Consider the following 16229-nt stretch of genomic DNA (forward strand, 5'->3'; position numbering starts at 1 on the left):
CCTCTTCCAATCATAGTTCTGTAGGAGTTTTTACATTTAAGAACAGGTAAACAAGCTAGAGGGGTGTGGTACAGAACTGCAGATGAGAAATAAACATATGTAAAATCAAAGAAGAGAGAATACATCATGGCTGAAGAACTAATAATGAGTAGGTCCTGATAGACAAGAGCAGTTAGTGCATAAAAATTGAGAGGAGGAACTGCTAAGATACTGTGCTCTACAGGTATGGAAAGGTCTATTCAAGGAACTTGTATGTTAAAAACAGAAATTAAGATTTCAAAATTCCAATAAGCCCACCAGAATGGCTAAAATTAAAAAGACCGACAACACCACCAAAATTTGGCAAGTTGGTGCAGCAACCAAAATTTCATACATTGTTGGTAGAAGTGTAAAATGGTACAACTTGGAAAAAAGTCTGGTGGTTTCTTATGAAAGTAAACATACACCTATCCTATCTACCCAGGAATTCCACCCAAGACAAATGAAAATATATGTTTATAAAAAGCTTCATACAAAAATATTCCTACCAGCTTTATCCATAATAGCCAAAAACTGGAAACAATCCAAATGTCCATCCACAGAGCAATGGATGAATAAACTGTAGTGTATTCATTCAATTTATACGATGAAATACTATTCAGCCATAAAAAGGATGATATATACACAATAACATGGATCAATCTCCAAAACTTCATGCAGAGTGAAAGAAGTTTTGCTGAACATATGCTGTATAATTCTGGAATAAGCAAAACTAATTTAAGTGAGCAACAACAACAACAACAACAACAACAACGGAATAGTGATCAACCAGAGGATAGGAATCAACAGGGAAGAATCACAAGGGAACTTTATAGGGTGATAATAAAGTTTTACATCAGGGGGTTGGTAAATGTTTTCCGTAAATGGCAGGATAGTTAATATTTTAGTACTTGTGAGCCCTGCTTCAAATATTCAATTCTGCCATTGTAAATGAATGGGCATGGCTGTGTTACAATAAAACTTTACAAAAAGAGTAGTTGAAACATAGTTTGCTGATCCCTGTTCTATATTTTGAAAGTGATTTGAGTTACACAAGTCTCTGCATTTGTCAAAACTCATCAAATAAGCCACATAAGATTTGTGCATTTCACCATATGTCAATTTTACCCCAAAGAAAGAGAACCATGAAGAGTGACTGAACTCTAGGCTAACGATAAGCATGTGGTTTACAGTGAGTTACACTTGTATCTCCAACTTCGAAAGCAGCCAAAAAAAAAAAAAAAAAAGATGGATTGACAGGTGTACAACACAGATATAACAAATTTTTGGCCACTGTAGACCCTACAATTGGCATATGGTATGGGGGTTTAACTGTATAATTTTTTCAACATTTCTATATATGTACTTGAAAGTTTTAATATTAAATGTGGGAGAGAGGGAATTCAACAATAGACCGCTGAAGATTTTTAAACAAAGTAATGAAAATCAAATGTATGCTCTACAAATATGACTCACACAGTGCAAAAGACACACTGAAGGAGAGTCAGATGAAGGAAAAAAGCAGTAAGTGGGCTATTACAATAGTCAGTGTCATAGAAAGTATTAACATTTAAGTAGTAAGTACAAAATGAGTTCACAAAGAGAAGTCAGAGAAGAGTAGAAAGCTTCTTCCTATCAGGAATAAGGAGTTTCAAGAAGAAAGTAAGTTCCCAGGGTCAATGTAACAGAAATCAAGCAAGATGAACACAGAAAAATACCTATTAGATTAAGCAATGGGCAACTCTGATGATGTAAAAGTGGTGTGGTTAAGAATATAAACCAGATAAAGAATACTGATAAATTCAAAGGAAACAAACAAGTGAGGATCAAAGAAACATAGGTGGGCCAAGAAGGCAAAAACTAGAGAGCAACATAAAAGACTGCAATATTTCTTTAACATGGAAAGCAAAAGTAAATGACCACACCTAAAAATCCCCATCTATTATCTCATCCAGAACATGTACTATTGAGTAAGGCAGTCTGCCATGGGCCTGACTGTCCCTACATATTCTTGCTGAGTGTGAAAGTCTGCAAAACTTATCTACTTCCTGATATTGAGTGGATTCTTGTAATTAGTCACCTAGGCAACAAAGAAGGTCAAGGTTACCACAGCACATAGCTATACTTGAGGGAGAGGTGAACTACCTTGTTTGTTGCTCCCTACAATGTTTGCTGCTTGCTAAAAAGGTGTTGGAGCATTGGTCCTGAGTTCCTCCATTGTGATCCACTACATGCATCCCTCTAGACTCTTTACCTTCATAGGACCTGGGTGTAAGGAAAACCTACACAAATATGCTGACGTTCAAGCAGCTTGCTATGAGTAATAATGCTAGTGTTTCTGATCTGGGAGTCTCCTGTTTTCTGCTAGCAACAATTAAACATTAATAAAACTAACTTATTCGCCTATAAATATGGTAAAATCAAATTGTAAGACTTTTCACAGTACTTGACATGAACAACAAAGAACTAGTTGATATTCATGTTGCTATATAAAAGAGACACAAAAGTGGTCACAAAAACTGAAATATATATAATACTTTATAGTTTGTACACCTTAAGTTATTCATAATATTATATTAGTGTTCATATAACGGCCTCCATATTACATGTTTTACGTATATTACAACATATAATTCTCATAATAATCCTCATGAGGTAGGTACTAATATGATGAAACTGAAGCTTCAAAATGGTAAGTAAATAAGCTAAGGGCTCACAAACTGTAAACAGCACAACCTAAATATAAGCCCAGATGACTTTAAAATGCACTTTGTTTTGTTTTGTTAACCATCAATAGTCGATCTCCTTTCCAGCTGATTTATCAAGGACAACTCTAATTCTCCAGATATAAGACCAAAGTACTTAGAGCTCTGCAGTATGAATACGTCATTGTTCACAGAAAAACTAACATTTTGGAAATGTTAATATCATCTTAAAATTTTCTCCAAAATTCTAGGATCAAATTTTAGGAAGAGCTAGGTCAAACAAATCCAAACCATTATCTCTACTGCAGAATTTCTCATGATTTTAATATGCAAATATGTTTTAGCATGCTAATATAAGTCATAAATCTTCTAAGACCATCTATTATCATCATTCTGGAAAACTGGGAAACTACTGCTACAATCAACAGTGCCAACTTTACTTGTATTCAGAATTATCTTTGAAACCTTAGTAGTCAGCTTGGTTCAGGTACATAATCCTTTAAAAGAGAGAACATCAAAGTTAAAATGTGGCCTAAGAGCTTCAAGCCAAATCAACTACTACATACTTTGGCAACATTGCTCATTTTCTACCAAACAAGACTTAATTCCCCATAACACAAGGAAACTATGTAGCATACCTAGCTTTTTCTGAAATTAGAAGGATAATAATTAAGGCTTTTTGTAGCTCTACATTGTTACCTACTGCTTTACTTAACAAAATTCAGACCCCCATAACAATGGAAGGGAAGAAAAGACCACAGAAAAACCAGTTCCACATAAAACCTGTGCATTGGTTAATGGTAGTGAGTCATTCTGATGGTTCTGTGCATCACTGCCAGCTCTCCAATACGGAAAGCTAAATTTTAACTCCATCAATAAGTGATAAATTAACATTACATACTATTTCACCCCTAACTATATGTATATTTGCCTGTCACCTACTTAGTCATATCTTAACATTCAACAACTGAAACTGTTTACTGCTCAATGATCTATTAATCGTTCCAGAGTTTTCAACAAAACTGAGCTAAAGACAGCCACACAGCAGTCGTGTTCATCATATAAACCAGAACTGCAGATTTGTCCCTAGCCAAATAATCTGCTAGACACCAATTCAGCTGCTTCTTTGGAATAACTAGATATAGTCATTCATCAGGCCATTCTCAACAAAACCAAGAGTTATATTAGACAAATGAAATAACTATGTAATTACAAAGCAACAGGAATTACAATCCAAATTTAAACTATGCTAAGATTCTCAAACACTTTACCTTACAAAGAAAACACACTGATATCATACCTACTTAGAGTGAACAGTAACTTTAAAAGAACAAATTCTGGACCTCGGCTCTGAAGGAATGCTTCCTCTCAAAGTCTATTTCAAAGTCTACGTAGGACACATCTCCAGTTGCGGGGGAAAAAACGCAATAAAATATGATATTGTCCACTTGTTGTGAAAAAAGTTGTAAAGAAAAGGAAAAAAAATCTTAAAACTGGGAGAGTAAATTTCAAAATATTGGTGTTAGGAATTTTTTTTAAGTAATAATTAAGTCAAGCCTTAACTAGTCATAACTACTGAAAGCAAATGTGACAATATAACAAATTATTTTAAGGCACAGCTATATCAGTTAAAAATGTTTTGAGTAGTGATTTGTGAATGAGAACATAGTTGATTCTGACAAGCAAAATCCCCAAAGAGAAAGAATTTAAATCAGCTAATGCCATTAAGGAAACAAACTGTAAGAAGAAAGAAAAGAGATTAGAAAAAAGACACTGGAAATACTATCCAATATTAACTACTGAATTTTATTTTAGCTAACATCTGCAACAAATCAGAATGCCTTTAAAAATAAAATATAAACTACCAAAAGTGTATACACTTACAATTTGAAAAATGTCTCCTATACTGGCAGCAATATTTTCCAAACCATTCTGAAAATACGGACAAATTTTCACAAAATTCAACATAGGTCATTTTAAGATTTACAGGATGTAAAGCAGATGAAATGAAAGCATCATGAGCTTTTATCTTAGAAAAATGCAAAGTTGCATACATTGGGATTACATCTTTCAGTAGCCTTCATATTTGTCAAAATGCAATTATTAACAGAAATTCTTCATAACTAAGGCTCTTGTGTGCAAATACATATTTGCAAGGTGAAATCTACTTCACTACATCTACATTTGTAAAATTTCACAAACAGTACTATTAGCTGCACCATCAATGCTACATATTAACGTTTTCCTCCTCTTCCTTAGTAAAAAGGTTTAACTTAATTACCGTCTGAAAGTTTATATTGTAACATGCTACCTAGTTACAACAAAAGAGTCAACTATTGCTGAGTCCATTTTTTAAAGAGGGTTTACAATAGAAACCTCCAATGCCAGGACCATTAATTAATACTACAGGAAGAACTACGTTAGAAAAATTGACACTGAAAAGAGAGGTCCACCTTTCACTCATTTTAACATACAAAGGCTTGTGTGGTTGAACTGGAAAACCCTCTATTTAATGAAAAATAAGTCAAACAAGATTTGCATTTTTGTTCTAGTAAAACTTGTTTCCTCTCCTACCCCCCCACCCCAAAAAGTCGGAATAGGAAAAAAGAATAGTCACTTTTAATACTAACAAAATGGAAAAGGACAAAATGACAAGGTTAACTAGAGCTGAGACACAAGATCAGCACCACCGTTCTCTATAGTTGCACAATTTTTCAACCCACATTTTTCACCGAATCCACATCCCACCCTACATCGTGCTTACATCTCCCCCCACCCTCCATTTATGACGGCGATCATCTTCCCAGCAGGTATGTGAACTCAACACCATTTCCAGCAGACAATCCACTGGAAATGTCTCAGAAGTGACTGGGTCAGGGAATAAGGAAATGATCGACAAAGTGAGAAGTAAAATAAATATTAGTTTTAGGAAGGGGGGACCAAGGGTGTCCCTACAGCGGGATATAGGGTGCGGGTGAGGGATGGGGAGGTAGGAGGAGCCTTGGGTCGAGAGGAAAGGGTCTTGAAGGAGTCAGAGGTAAGCTCCACAAGGAGAGGTGTAAAAGAAAAAAAAAATTAGGCAGTTTTTTGCCCGAAAGAAGGAGACTCCCTGGTCCACAGAGGGAGGCAGTCTGGGGTCCCTGGCCGCGCAGGAGGCCGGGGCGGGGGCGCAGGAACTCACCACCTGGTAGCGGCCAGTCCCTGGCTGGTGATGATCCATCCTGCCCGGCTCGGGATCCGGCTTCCGAGCCGGCGAGTCCTCTCGGTGCTCGGCCCCCTCGTCCACCCCCGTCGCCGACGTCGTTGCCGCAGCGCCCCTTCCGCCTCTGTTTCTGCCGCCGCGGTCGCCCGGCCGGGCCGCTTCACTTCCTGTCGCTCCCGCAGCAGCCGCGGAAACCTCCGCGTCGGCCACCGCGCTGAGAAGCCCCGGAGCACCTCGCGCGCTACTGAGCATGCTCGGAATGGTTGCGCATGCTCGTTGGGTCCTCAGGCGTCCCATTCGCGTCGCGAAGCTGGGGGGTTGGGCTGGGTGGGAGGAGATGGAAAAGTAAGACAAGTCCGGGGAACTGTCTAGGTTGTCGGGAGTGGGCGGTGGCAAAGGGAACGGAAAAAAAAAAATCACCGTTCTTGATAGGTCTTTTCTATTGGACGGGTTTCGCGCAAGCACGGGCGGGTACACAGTCGCACCACGCAGAGACCAGAGTCGAGGAGAAAGGGAACGCATACCTAGAACCCCTGAGAACGGGTCACCCATTTACCCAACACGTCCTCTTATTACTCACCCAGCATAGGACAATGCAGGGAGATCCGTCTAGGACGTTGCTATAACTATAGCGCATTCAAAATCATTAGTAAGGTAAGGGAGATCTTTTTAAATATTGTTTTGTCGCCCTCTTGGTAGTATGAGATTTAAGAATCTAACAGGGACTCTTCAACAATACTCTAATATCTCGCCAAGGAAGGAGGCCTCTAGTGATCCCTAGGTTACTGGAAGGATACAAGAAAATAATGAAATAAGATAGGACTGTTTTGTCATCATACTCCAATGGTTCCGAAGGATTTAACAGTAAGAAATCACTTTGTGTGAGACATTGTAAAACTATCCCAGTGTCAGGTTAACCACACGTAACCTACTATGTGTATCTCCCAAAGGCCACAAAACGTGTTTTTCTAGGGAGTAAAAAAGTATGATGGGACAAAGTAAAGTACCTTTTAACCCAAAGACCTGCTTTCTATGCCCTGAAAACTATGATCCCACATAATCTGGCCCAGCTATCTCTTTTAGTTTACTCCCTTCCTGAATCTCCAAAGGAGATTCCTGGAATGAAAAAGGCCACTGAATGAGCCTGATCAGCTAGTTAAAATAGCAAAAATACAATAAAGACAGAACTCATTGAGATCATCATCAAAAAAAGTTAAACCTTCTCTACAATTTTATTCAAAGCATCGACCAGTTCTTACTATTTTTACCGTCCTGACACATCTAGTGGTAGAGAGCATGAAGAGGCTAACAGTAGAAAGAGGCAATAACATCATACTTAAATGTCTTTAAACTTTTCTTTTGATCTAAGTTCATATATTTTAGATTAGAAGACGATGAAATAGGACATTTTATTGTATTATTGTACAAGAGGTCACCCTCACAATTTCACCCCAAATGGTATCATCTTTCATGGTCAAAACAACAGAGTGTCAGCAAAATGAAATTAGATTCCTACATCACTTATGGTCTATACTATTCCTTTAGAACTTAATTTTATATGTGCTTGTGTTTTCATTAATCATTTATATGTCCATTGGTTGTTTCTCAAATACACTACTGCTCAGGGCAGAGGCCATTTTTTACACCTAACGCACCCAGAACAGTACTGAGAACTGAGAACATAATGGTGAAAGCTAAAGACCTGACCAAGGGGCGCCTGGGTAGTGCAGTCATTAATTGCCTGCCTTCAGCTCAGGTCATGATCCTGGCGTTCTGGGATCGAGTCCCACATTGGGCTCCTCCACTGGGAGCCTGCTTTTTCCTCTCCCACTCCCCTGGGGTGTTCCCTCTCTTGCTGGCTGTCTCTCTGTCACATAAATAAATAAAATCTTTAAAAAAAAAAAAAAAGACCTGACCAAAAGTAGACATCCTGAATCCTCTTAGGGTAACAGATTCTTTTCATTTTACCTTCCTCCCAAGTTCTGTAACATTTTGCTAATCTAGAGAGCAAATGACAAAATTCAATGGGAAAGCACTTTTCCAGTGAAGAAGAGGAAGAGAAAGAGGGGAAAGAAATATAGTAACTAATGGATATTGAACCCTTCCCAAGCCAGGGAGTGCATGTGTTATATCATTTTATCCTCACAACATCTCCATGATGTAGGCATGACTATAATCCCTGTTTAACAAATCAGGTAAGTAAGGCATCAAGAGGTTCAGGAACTTGTCCAAAGCCAAATTACTAGCAAGTGGTCACAGACTCCACAGTCTCCTCTATGTTAAGCACTGTGCTATAATATACCCTAAAAAAAAAAAAAAATAGTGATGCAGAGCCAATCTGACTGCTTTAAATCCACCTTCTTGATCCATATGAAATAAATGATTCTTTCTCATCGTCCCCAAAAGAGCCACACTGAGCTCCTTTTGTCCATTTCACAACTAAGCCACTGTGACCTGTAATAGGCCACCACAAGTGGAGGCCCTGAGTTGTCCCACTAAGAGCAACTTATTTGGGATGAAATGGGAATAACAATATTCTTATTATTTTAGAGGCTTTAAGCAACATCCTATATATTCAATCCCTAACTTTTCCGTGGTGACAACTCTAGTTACCTAAGGAACTGGTGGTAGTGTACCTTTATAAACTACTTCAAGTGGAATTTTAGAATTTTAATGCACTCACTAACAACTCTTGTTCTGGCCTAATCAATTTTCATCTCCAAAATACACAGCCACCCATAATTTCACGAGGGCCACATTGCAGTCCTGGGGCAGATGTGGAGATAAACTGCCAGGATTCCCCATCCAGAAGCACTCTGACCAGTTGCAAGAAGTGTGATTAACCAACCACCTCCAGCTGTTAGCCATGTCAGGCTTTCCTTCAGTTTTCAACCTGACGTGGTGTTATTTTTAGCATGGCATCTGGTCATTGACGGTGGTGGTACAGGTTGAGCCACTTTTGCCTGATACTGACCCTTTGAAGGGGCAATCTTTGCTTCAGAACTCCCTGCTACACTGGCAGAGACTTTGTTAGCTCTGCAGTATGTTGTAATGAGTCTCCCTGCCCAATCCTTTTTCCTTCCACAGGTGTGAACTCCCTAATAAATGTCTTGCACTCCTAACTTCATATCAGCATCTGCTTCCTGGAGAACCCAAACTAGACAAGTGACAAAATGTAAAGTGATAAAACATTGTTAATATCAAAATTCTGTGAAAGGACTACAAAGTTCCTTTCACATAATTGATGTTTCACCTGCAGAATAGCTCCCAGTACCCTCCATTGTTAACATTTTCTCATGCGGACGTAATGTCTTCCCACTAAGAATGACTTTGATGTTCCGTAGAGTGATACTATCGAGTCACAGGGACCCCTTTTCCTGGGCCGTACTTCCCACTGGAATCCCTCCTACCTTCCCCAAAGCAGAGATCTTCCCACCAGAGGTAAACTGACTTCTTATCACCCTCCATAGTCTCTTCTCAGTTCAAATTGGGTATGCATATACATGTGCCAAGACTGTTTGTTGATATCCCCACCAATTAGAGAGCAGCGGACAGATGTGCCATTGCCTGCAGATGGCTTTCTACACAGGCCCAAGCTACAGGTAGGCAAATGCTACAAATTTCCTCTACTTCAGTGATTTTTAGTGTCTTATCACTTCCCCTACAATGTAGAACATACAACATAGAACATGCAACATAGAACTTCTCCTCAAGTAGCTGCTGATGGTTAGTGTGACCATAGATCCTAATTGTTAATTCCATGTAGAATATGTATGATTTTGCATAATTACCTAGGGAATGATTAAAAGAGGTAAAATTGCATTCTCTGAAGATTTCTATCTCTACATAATAAAAATTCACTAGCTGTTATTTTTTGTACGCTAAATTCTAAACTAGGTTTTAGAAAATACAAGAAATTACTGCCACTTTGGTAAATGAAAATAAGCATAATTATTACTCCAACGTTTTATCTCTGTTACCATGTATATGGATCTTTGAAGCAGTCTGGAGGCTTGGACCTCAATTTGGCTTCACATAGTGTTCCTTATTTAACTGTTTCTGAAATTCTTGTCATCTGTTCAGCTCTGTAATTTTAGAGAGAAAATCTAAATGAGCAATTTGACAATCAGGTATCTACTTCCTTTTCCTCTCTTTAGTCTCATACACTGTGTTGGAAGAATTTAAAACACAGCTAATGTTTTTTATCAATTAGGGTTCAACCCAAGAAAAAGAACAAACAGAAGATATATATTAAGAGATGTATTGCAAGGCATTGGCTTACACTGTTGTGAGGGCTGACTAGGCCTCCAAAATCCATAGTACAGGTCATTGAACTCTAGAAGAGTTCTAGGATCTGCTGTCCACAGGCAGAATTTCTTCTTCCTCAGGGAAGCCTCAGTTCTACTCTTGACCTTTCAACAGATTAAATCAAGTGCACCCAGATTATACAAGATAATCTCCTTTACTTAAAGTCAACTATTTTGGACTTTGATCATATCTAGAAGATACCTTCACAGCAACGCCTAGATTAATGTTTGAGTGAATAATTGGAGCTATAGCCTAACCAAGTCGACACAGAAAACTATCTGTTTATTTAATATTTAGACATTTATTTAAATACTACAAGGTGAAATTGTCTCCATACAATAAAGGATAAAGAGAGAGAGAGAAACCGGAGAGAAAAAAGTATCAGAGAGTTAGCTTAGAGATTAAAATAAATTTCCATATTAAGTATTTCCTATCAGCCTTATTTTATATATGTACTATTATATATGGAGGCATCACCAGGCAGCAGTTAGAAAATATCTGAATTCCGATAAGCTGTCCTAACACTATTTCTATTTAGTATTTTCATTTTTTGTTTAGTCGTGAGCAACGAATGTGAGCAAATCAACAGCCGTTTTGCCTTAGGGGATTACTTATTTTAAATTGGGCTAAGTCATAAATTATTAAAATGTTCTTTGCTTTACCTTGAGTACAGAGGCTGTTCTTTGACCATATTAAAGCAGGACTTCATGTGTTTTTTTGTCTCCTGTTTTCTCTGCAAGCCTGAAAATCACTTTCATCATAAAAGAGCAGGGCTGGATTGAGTATATGGCCTATTATGACAGGTTTCTCTTGACTAACTAATGCAAGATCATTGTGTAAGAAGACAAATACTATTTGTACATGTGGGTGTGGGTGTGTGTATAAAATACTAGGAGAGAAAAATGTCTTCTATATATCAAGGTGTTCTTAACATGTTAAACATTGTCTGCTCTCTTTCTTCCATAACAGGAACCAGGCCTCATTTGTTAAATCACCTGAAGTCAGAGTGCTCCTTCACAATTAGCAACATTGGTACAACATCAGCAATAAGGTTTCCATATGATACAGTTGCCTGGTTTCGGTAATGAGGATAAAGGGCATTCAATATCTGAAGGGACAAAATGATGACAGTATTCCAATGGAGTGACTCACAAGATGCTGCCTTTCCAGAACTAAGAAGAAATTCACACCCATTCCCTGGCCTTAAGATTCAAATAGGGGGAAGAAAAAAATGAATGGCCTGGCAGAGCCAAATTAAGCCAAGATAGTGGAAAAAAGGGAGTTCCTTTTATATCTGCTAGATATCATAGAAAAAAATAAAATATGTATACTATCCCACTTCACCTGTCAATAGTATGTAAAGTTCCCATGAAATGTCTATAAATTCTGCTTATGAAATATGCTCACTGAGAAATCTGGCATGATTTCCCCCATAAAGGTAGAGACCTCAAGCTCAAATCTTCTTCTTTAACCAGTATTTTAGTCTGTTTGGACTGCTATAACAAAATACCATCGATTGGGTGGCTTATAAACAGAAATTTATTTCTCACAGCTCTCAAGGCTGTAAGGCCAAAATCAGGATGCCAGCATGTTTGGGTTCTAGTGAGGGCCCCCTTGCGGGTTTCAGCCTGCCAACTTTTCATTGGATCCTCACATGGCATAAGGGGCCATGAGGGATCTATCTGGGAACTCATTTCATAATAGCATGATTCCCATGCCTCTGGATCTAATCACCTCCCAAAGATCCACCACCTAACACCATCAAATTGGGCATTAGATTTCCAATATTTGAATTTCGGGGGAGGGGAACACAAACAACCAGATCATAGCATTCAGATACTGACTTAAAAACAAAAGCATAAATGTTACAGAAACACATGTGTCCATACAAATATAGCACATAGAGAAGAAAATCAAATTTAATTTTTTTGGTTTGAAGGAAGGCTCACTTATAGGCCACTGAAATTTCTTTAGAACTCAGATATTTGGAAAAGAGAGAAATGTGTGTTTTCATGGATTCATAAAACTTTAGCATTTCAGCGGACCTTCCTAGTCACTTATTCCAGAAACTTCATTTTGAATATATGGAAACTGAGGCTCAGAGAGGTAAATGCAGCCTTACAATGATTATCTATGAAACTACCACCCCACTTCCAGCTTGGTTCAAATGTGGTAATTCATAAAACAATAAAAAATACTCCATTGACTGTTCCTACCACATCCAACAAGAAACAGCCCTCCGAAACAGTACTAATAAAAGTAAATATAGAACTTCAACACATCATGAACTCAACATGTTCATATTTCTTTTGGAAGAATCTTATAGTCAAATGTATTGCCACCAAATAGGATAAATTCTAAGATCATTGCTAATTCTCTCAGGGGTTGCTGCTTCAGAAAAAGGAAAACAACTACTTTTGGGTTTTTAAATTTTTTTTAATTTTATAAACATATATTAAATATTGTTTTCTCTCTTTTCTTTTTTTTCTTCTAATTTTTTTTCAAACCCTTGTGTTGAGGGCTGACTTTCAATAGATCACAGCTAGGAGCTGCTTTGCTAAGTACGAAACCCTGACCCAGAAGCAGGTCATCTAAAAATTGGTTTAGCACTAGGTTCCCTATGAATGTCTTTTTAAAATGCAATAAATGAGCCCTCCCAAAAGATAATCTTTGAAAATACAATAGATACCTAACATTAGTTGTATACATGCAAGCTTAAAAACCAAACAATCCCAACCCCATACATGCATGTCCATTCAGATAAGGTTGGGATATAAAATGACCTAAACACGTAAAGTGAACAGGATACCGGCTCTCAGCGCAGCCCTAACCCTTTGATCATGATTCCTGGAAACGATACAGTTGCACATACATACGATAGTTACATATGACCGTTTACATTTAAATTAATATTAAAAATGTGGCTCCTCAGTGACACTAGCCAAAAGTGTGTAGTAGCTACTGTGTTGGACAGAGCAAATAAAGAACATTGGCATCATCACAGAAAGTTCCATTGGCCATCATTGCTCAAGCGAAGATTCTCTTACTATTCACCTTAAATTATCCTCCTTCTTTTACTTCCTGAATCATCCATGTAGTTTTCTAATAGCTTTTGTCCCAACTCTGCATATCTTAGCAATGCGGCTCCTGACCAAGTCATTTCACCTGCTGACCTGGTTTGCTCATCTTAAATGTCAGAATACTAATTCCTCCCCTATCTGTCTCACTGGTTGTTGTGAAGTTCAAATGAAATGTAACCATACAAATATCAAATAATATTAATCCTGGAGGTTCTTTTCCTTTCTAGTGACTGCAGAAAAAAAAGTGATGTTTAACAGCTTTTATAGTTAAAATGTGGAATAAATATAATTTAGAGACGACGGAGATTAGCTCAAAGAACCCAGAAGCTGGTTAGGCCTCCTAACTTGGCCATATCATATTTTTTCTAGGCTAAGTGTCTGGGCTTATGCTCGGCATGAGTCATCATAAAATAAATAAAAGACCCGAATGTATGTAACCATAAAAATACGTTAGTTGTGGGGCGCCTGGGTGGCACAGCAGTTAAGCGTCTGCCTTCGGCTCAGGGCGTGATCCCGGCGTTATGGGATCGAGCCCCACATCAGGCTCCTCTGCTATGAGCCTGCTTCTTCCTCTCCCACTCCCCCTGCTTGTGTTCCCTCTCTCACTGGCTGTCTCTATCTCTGTCGAATAAATAAATAAAATCTTTAAAAAAAAAAAAATACGTTAGTTGTTTATCTAGAAGTAAAACTATTCCATAGGATATTTATCAATCATTATAATTATGGTAATGATAGCTAACATATATTAAATGCTGCCAACCATTTTGCTAAGTGCATCATATATATTATCTCTCTATATTTCACAACATATGGAATAAGTACTATTGTTGCAACCATTTTATATATCAGAAAACTGCCATCTAGAGTCTTAAGAAATCTACCAAAGGTCACAAACAATTAAGGGAAAGGGGATTTTCTGGGTTTTTTGTTTTTTCGACCTTAACAACTTTTTATTGAAAAACACATCTCAGAAGTCCAGACTAATGTACTTAATGTAGCCCCGGAATCCCCTGCTTTATGAAAAAGTCATCTTCAGTCGTATACAAATGGCATATCCAAAAGGTATTTTTGGCTTCTAAAATATTCAAATCACCAAAGGAAAACAAGAACCATTTGCGAAACGTGTGTTTTTTTATTCTACCCACAATCTATTTGGCAAGAGGTTAAAATGGCACTTCGAAGAGTTCAGTTTTAAGGAGTATCGATGATTTGTCTCTTCAGGGAAAAAACAATATTTCATTTTGTTTTTCTGACAAATAAATAAAATCATATCTTCAAGGAATATGGAATTAATAACTTATTAGTAATAAAAACATCTTCAACTAAGATTAATTCTCAGAGCTAGCATCTGGGAAAATAAACAGCCGAACTATTCAGACAAATTTTTATGAACTTTTATAACAATCTAGTTTTAGGTTGTCTCTCATATAAAATATTAATTTAAGCCCTAAAGAAGTTTTAAGTATGCTTTATAATTATAATAGCCAAAGTTTTATAATAAACATTTTTCTTATTTTAGAAATTTTGAAAATACAAAAAGATACAGAAAAGATTTATTTCTGGTCTCTTTTCCTGAACACAGTTTTTTTAGGGGGTAGGGGAGAGTAAACATAGTAAATGAGTCTCTATATTCAATTTTATATCCTTTTTAACTAGACCTTACAATATAATGCCTTACATAGGATTTTTCCAAAGTGACGAGAAACTAAATTTATTAACACATTTTTTTCAAAGATTTCTTTTTTTGTTGTTTGTTTTTAAGACATTATTTATTTAATTGACAGAGATAGAGGCAGCGAGAGAGGGAACACAAGCAGGGGGAGTGGGAGAGGTAGAAGCAGGCTTCCTGCTGATCATGACCTGAGCTGAAGGCAGACGCTTAACAACTGAGCCACCCAGGCGTATTAACACATTTTTAACAACTGATTAATCATTCTTTCTTAATCCGTTTCCAGGCAAATTACTTCAAAAGAGGAAATATACAAAGCAATTACAAATGTGGACCTAAGCCAAATTTGTGGGTTTGAATCCCAGTCCCACCAGTTGCTAGCATTAACATGAGAAAGTTATTTCCTCTCTGTGTCTCGGTTTCTTGAAAAATGGGAATATTAATAGTGCATCTACCTGATAGGGTTGGTATAAGTATTAAATATGTTAATCTGTAACACATTAAATACACATGAAATTATTAAGGGCATATTTAGTATGTTAAATGCTGAAATCTTAAAACAAGATGATATAATAATTAACTACATTTAAAATCTGCAATATTATTTATAGATAACTTATTTATAATGCCTTCTGTTTAAATTTCAACATCTATAAAGTTTTTCAGGTCAAGTAGTAGGACTTCTAATCCCCGAGTTTTAATACCCGGAGAGCTAAGTTTGTGATTTTATTTTTCACTTGTCAGAGGGATATACATTTTCACTGAAAAACGTCATTTCTCAGATCTAAGGAAAAGTGCTTAAAAATACAAATGAAAATCAATAAAATCTTTTTCCATTTCCCAGTCCCACTAGCCACTTGGTTGTACCAGCCAGCTCAATAGCCATATGTGGCTGGTGGCTACAATATTGGACAGAGCTGATATAGAACATTTCCATCACTGCAGAAAGTTCTATTGCACAGAGCTGTACTATGGCATTAGGCAGAAAGTAGCATGTTTGGATTATGCATCAATTCATGAGTAATGTGCTTTTGCCTCCATTTTATTTAAATAAAGTATTCAATTTTTAGTAATTAGAAATTTGTTTTAATATAATACAAGCTTAATATCATTTCAGAACTGGATCAATCATCTATGGTAAGGATCAAATACAAGAAAAGCATTATGTGAGTGTCATACAAATGTTTTATTTCACATTTTTTTCTGCATTAAGTGAAAACCTACTCACACCATACTTAATAAATGTT

The 16229-nt window shown here is 37.2% G+C and overlaps 1 protein-coding gene across 4 annotated transcripts in view; it reads right to left on the bottom strand.

Annotated features, from left to right (window-relative positions):
* NDFIP2 (Nedd4 family interacting protein 2) overlaps nucleotides 1-16229 on the bottom strand; it is a 115627-nt gene that overhangs the window by 57722 nt on the left and 41676 nt on the right. For all 4 annotated transcript variants that reach the window (XM_026493460.4, XM_048215755.2, XM_057307807.1 and 1 more), the window contains one exon: nucleotides 5905-6248. In XM_026493460.4, coding sequence (XP_026349245.1) covers nucleotides 5905-6222 — 318 coding nt within the window. In that variant the 5' untranslated portion in view covers nucleotides 6223-6248. The remainder of the gene's footprint in view (nucleotides 1-5904; nucleotides 6249-16229) is intronic.

This window comes from Ursus arctos, unplaced genomic scaffold (genome assembly GCF_023065955.2).
Source record: "Ursus arctos isolate Adak ecotype North America unplaced genomic scaffold, UrsArc2.0 scaffold_10, whole genome shotgun sequence".
NCBI lineage: Eukaryota > Metazoa > Chordata > Mammalia > Carnivora > Ursidae > Ursus > Ursus arctos.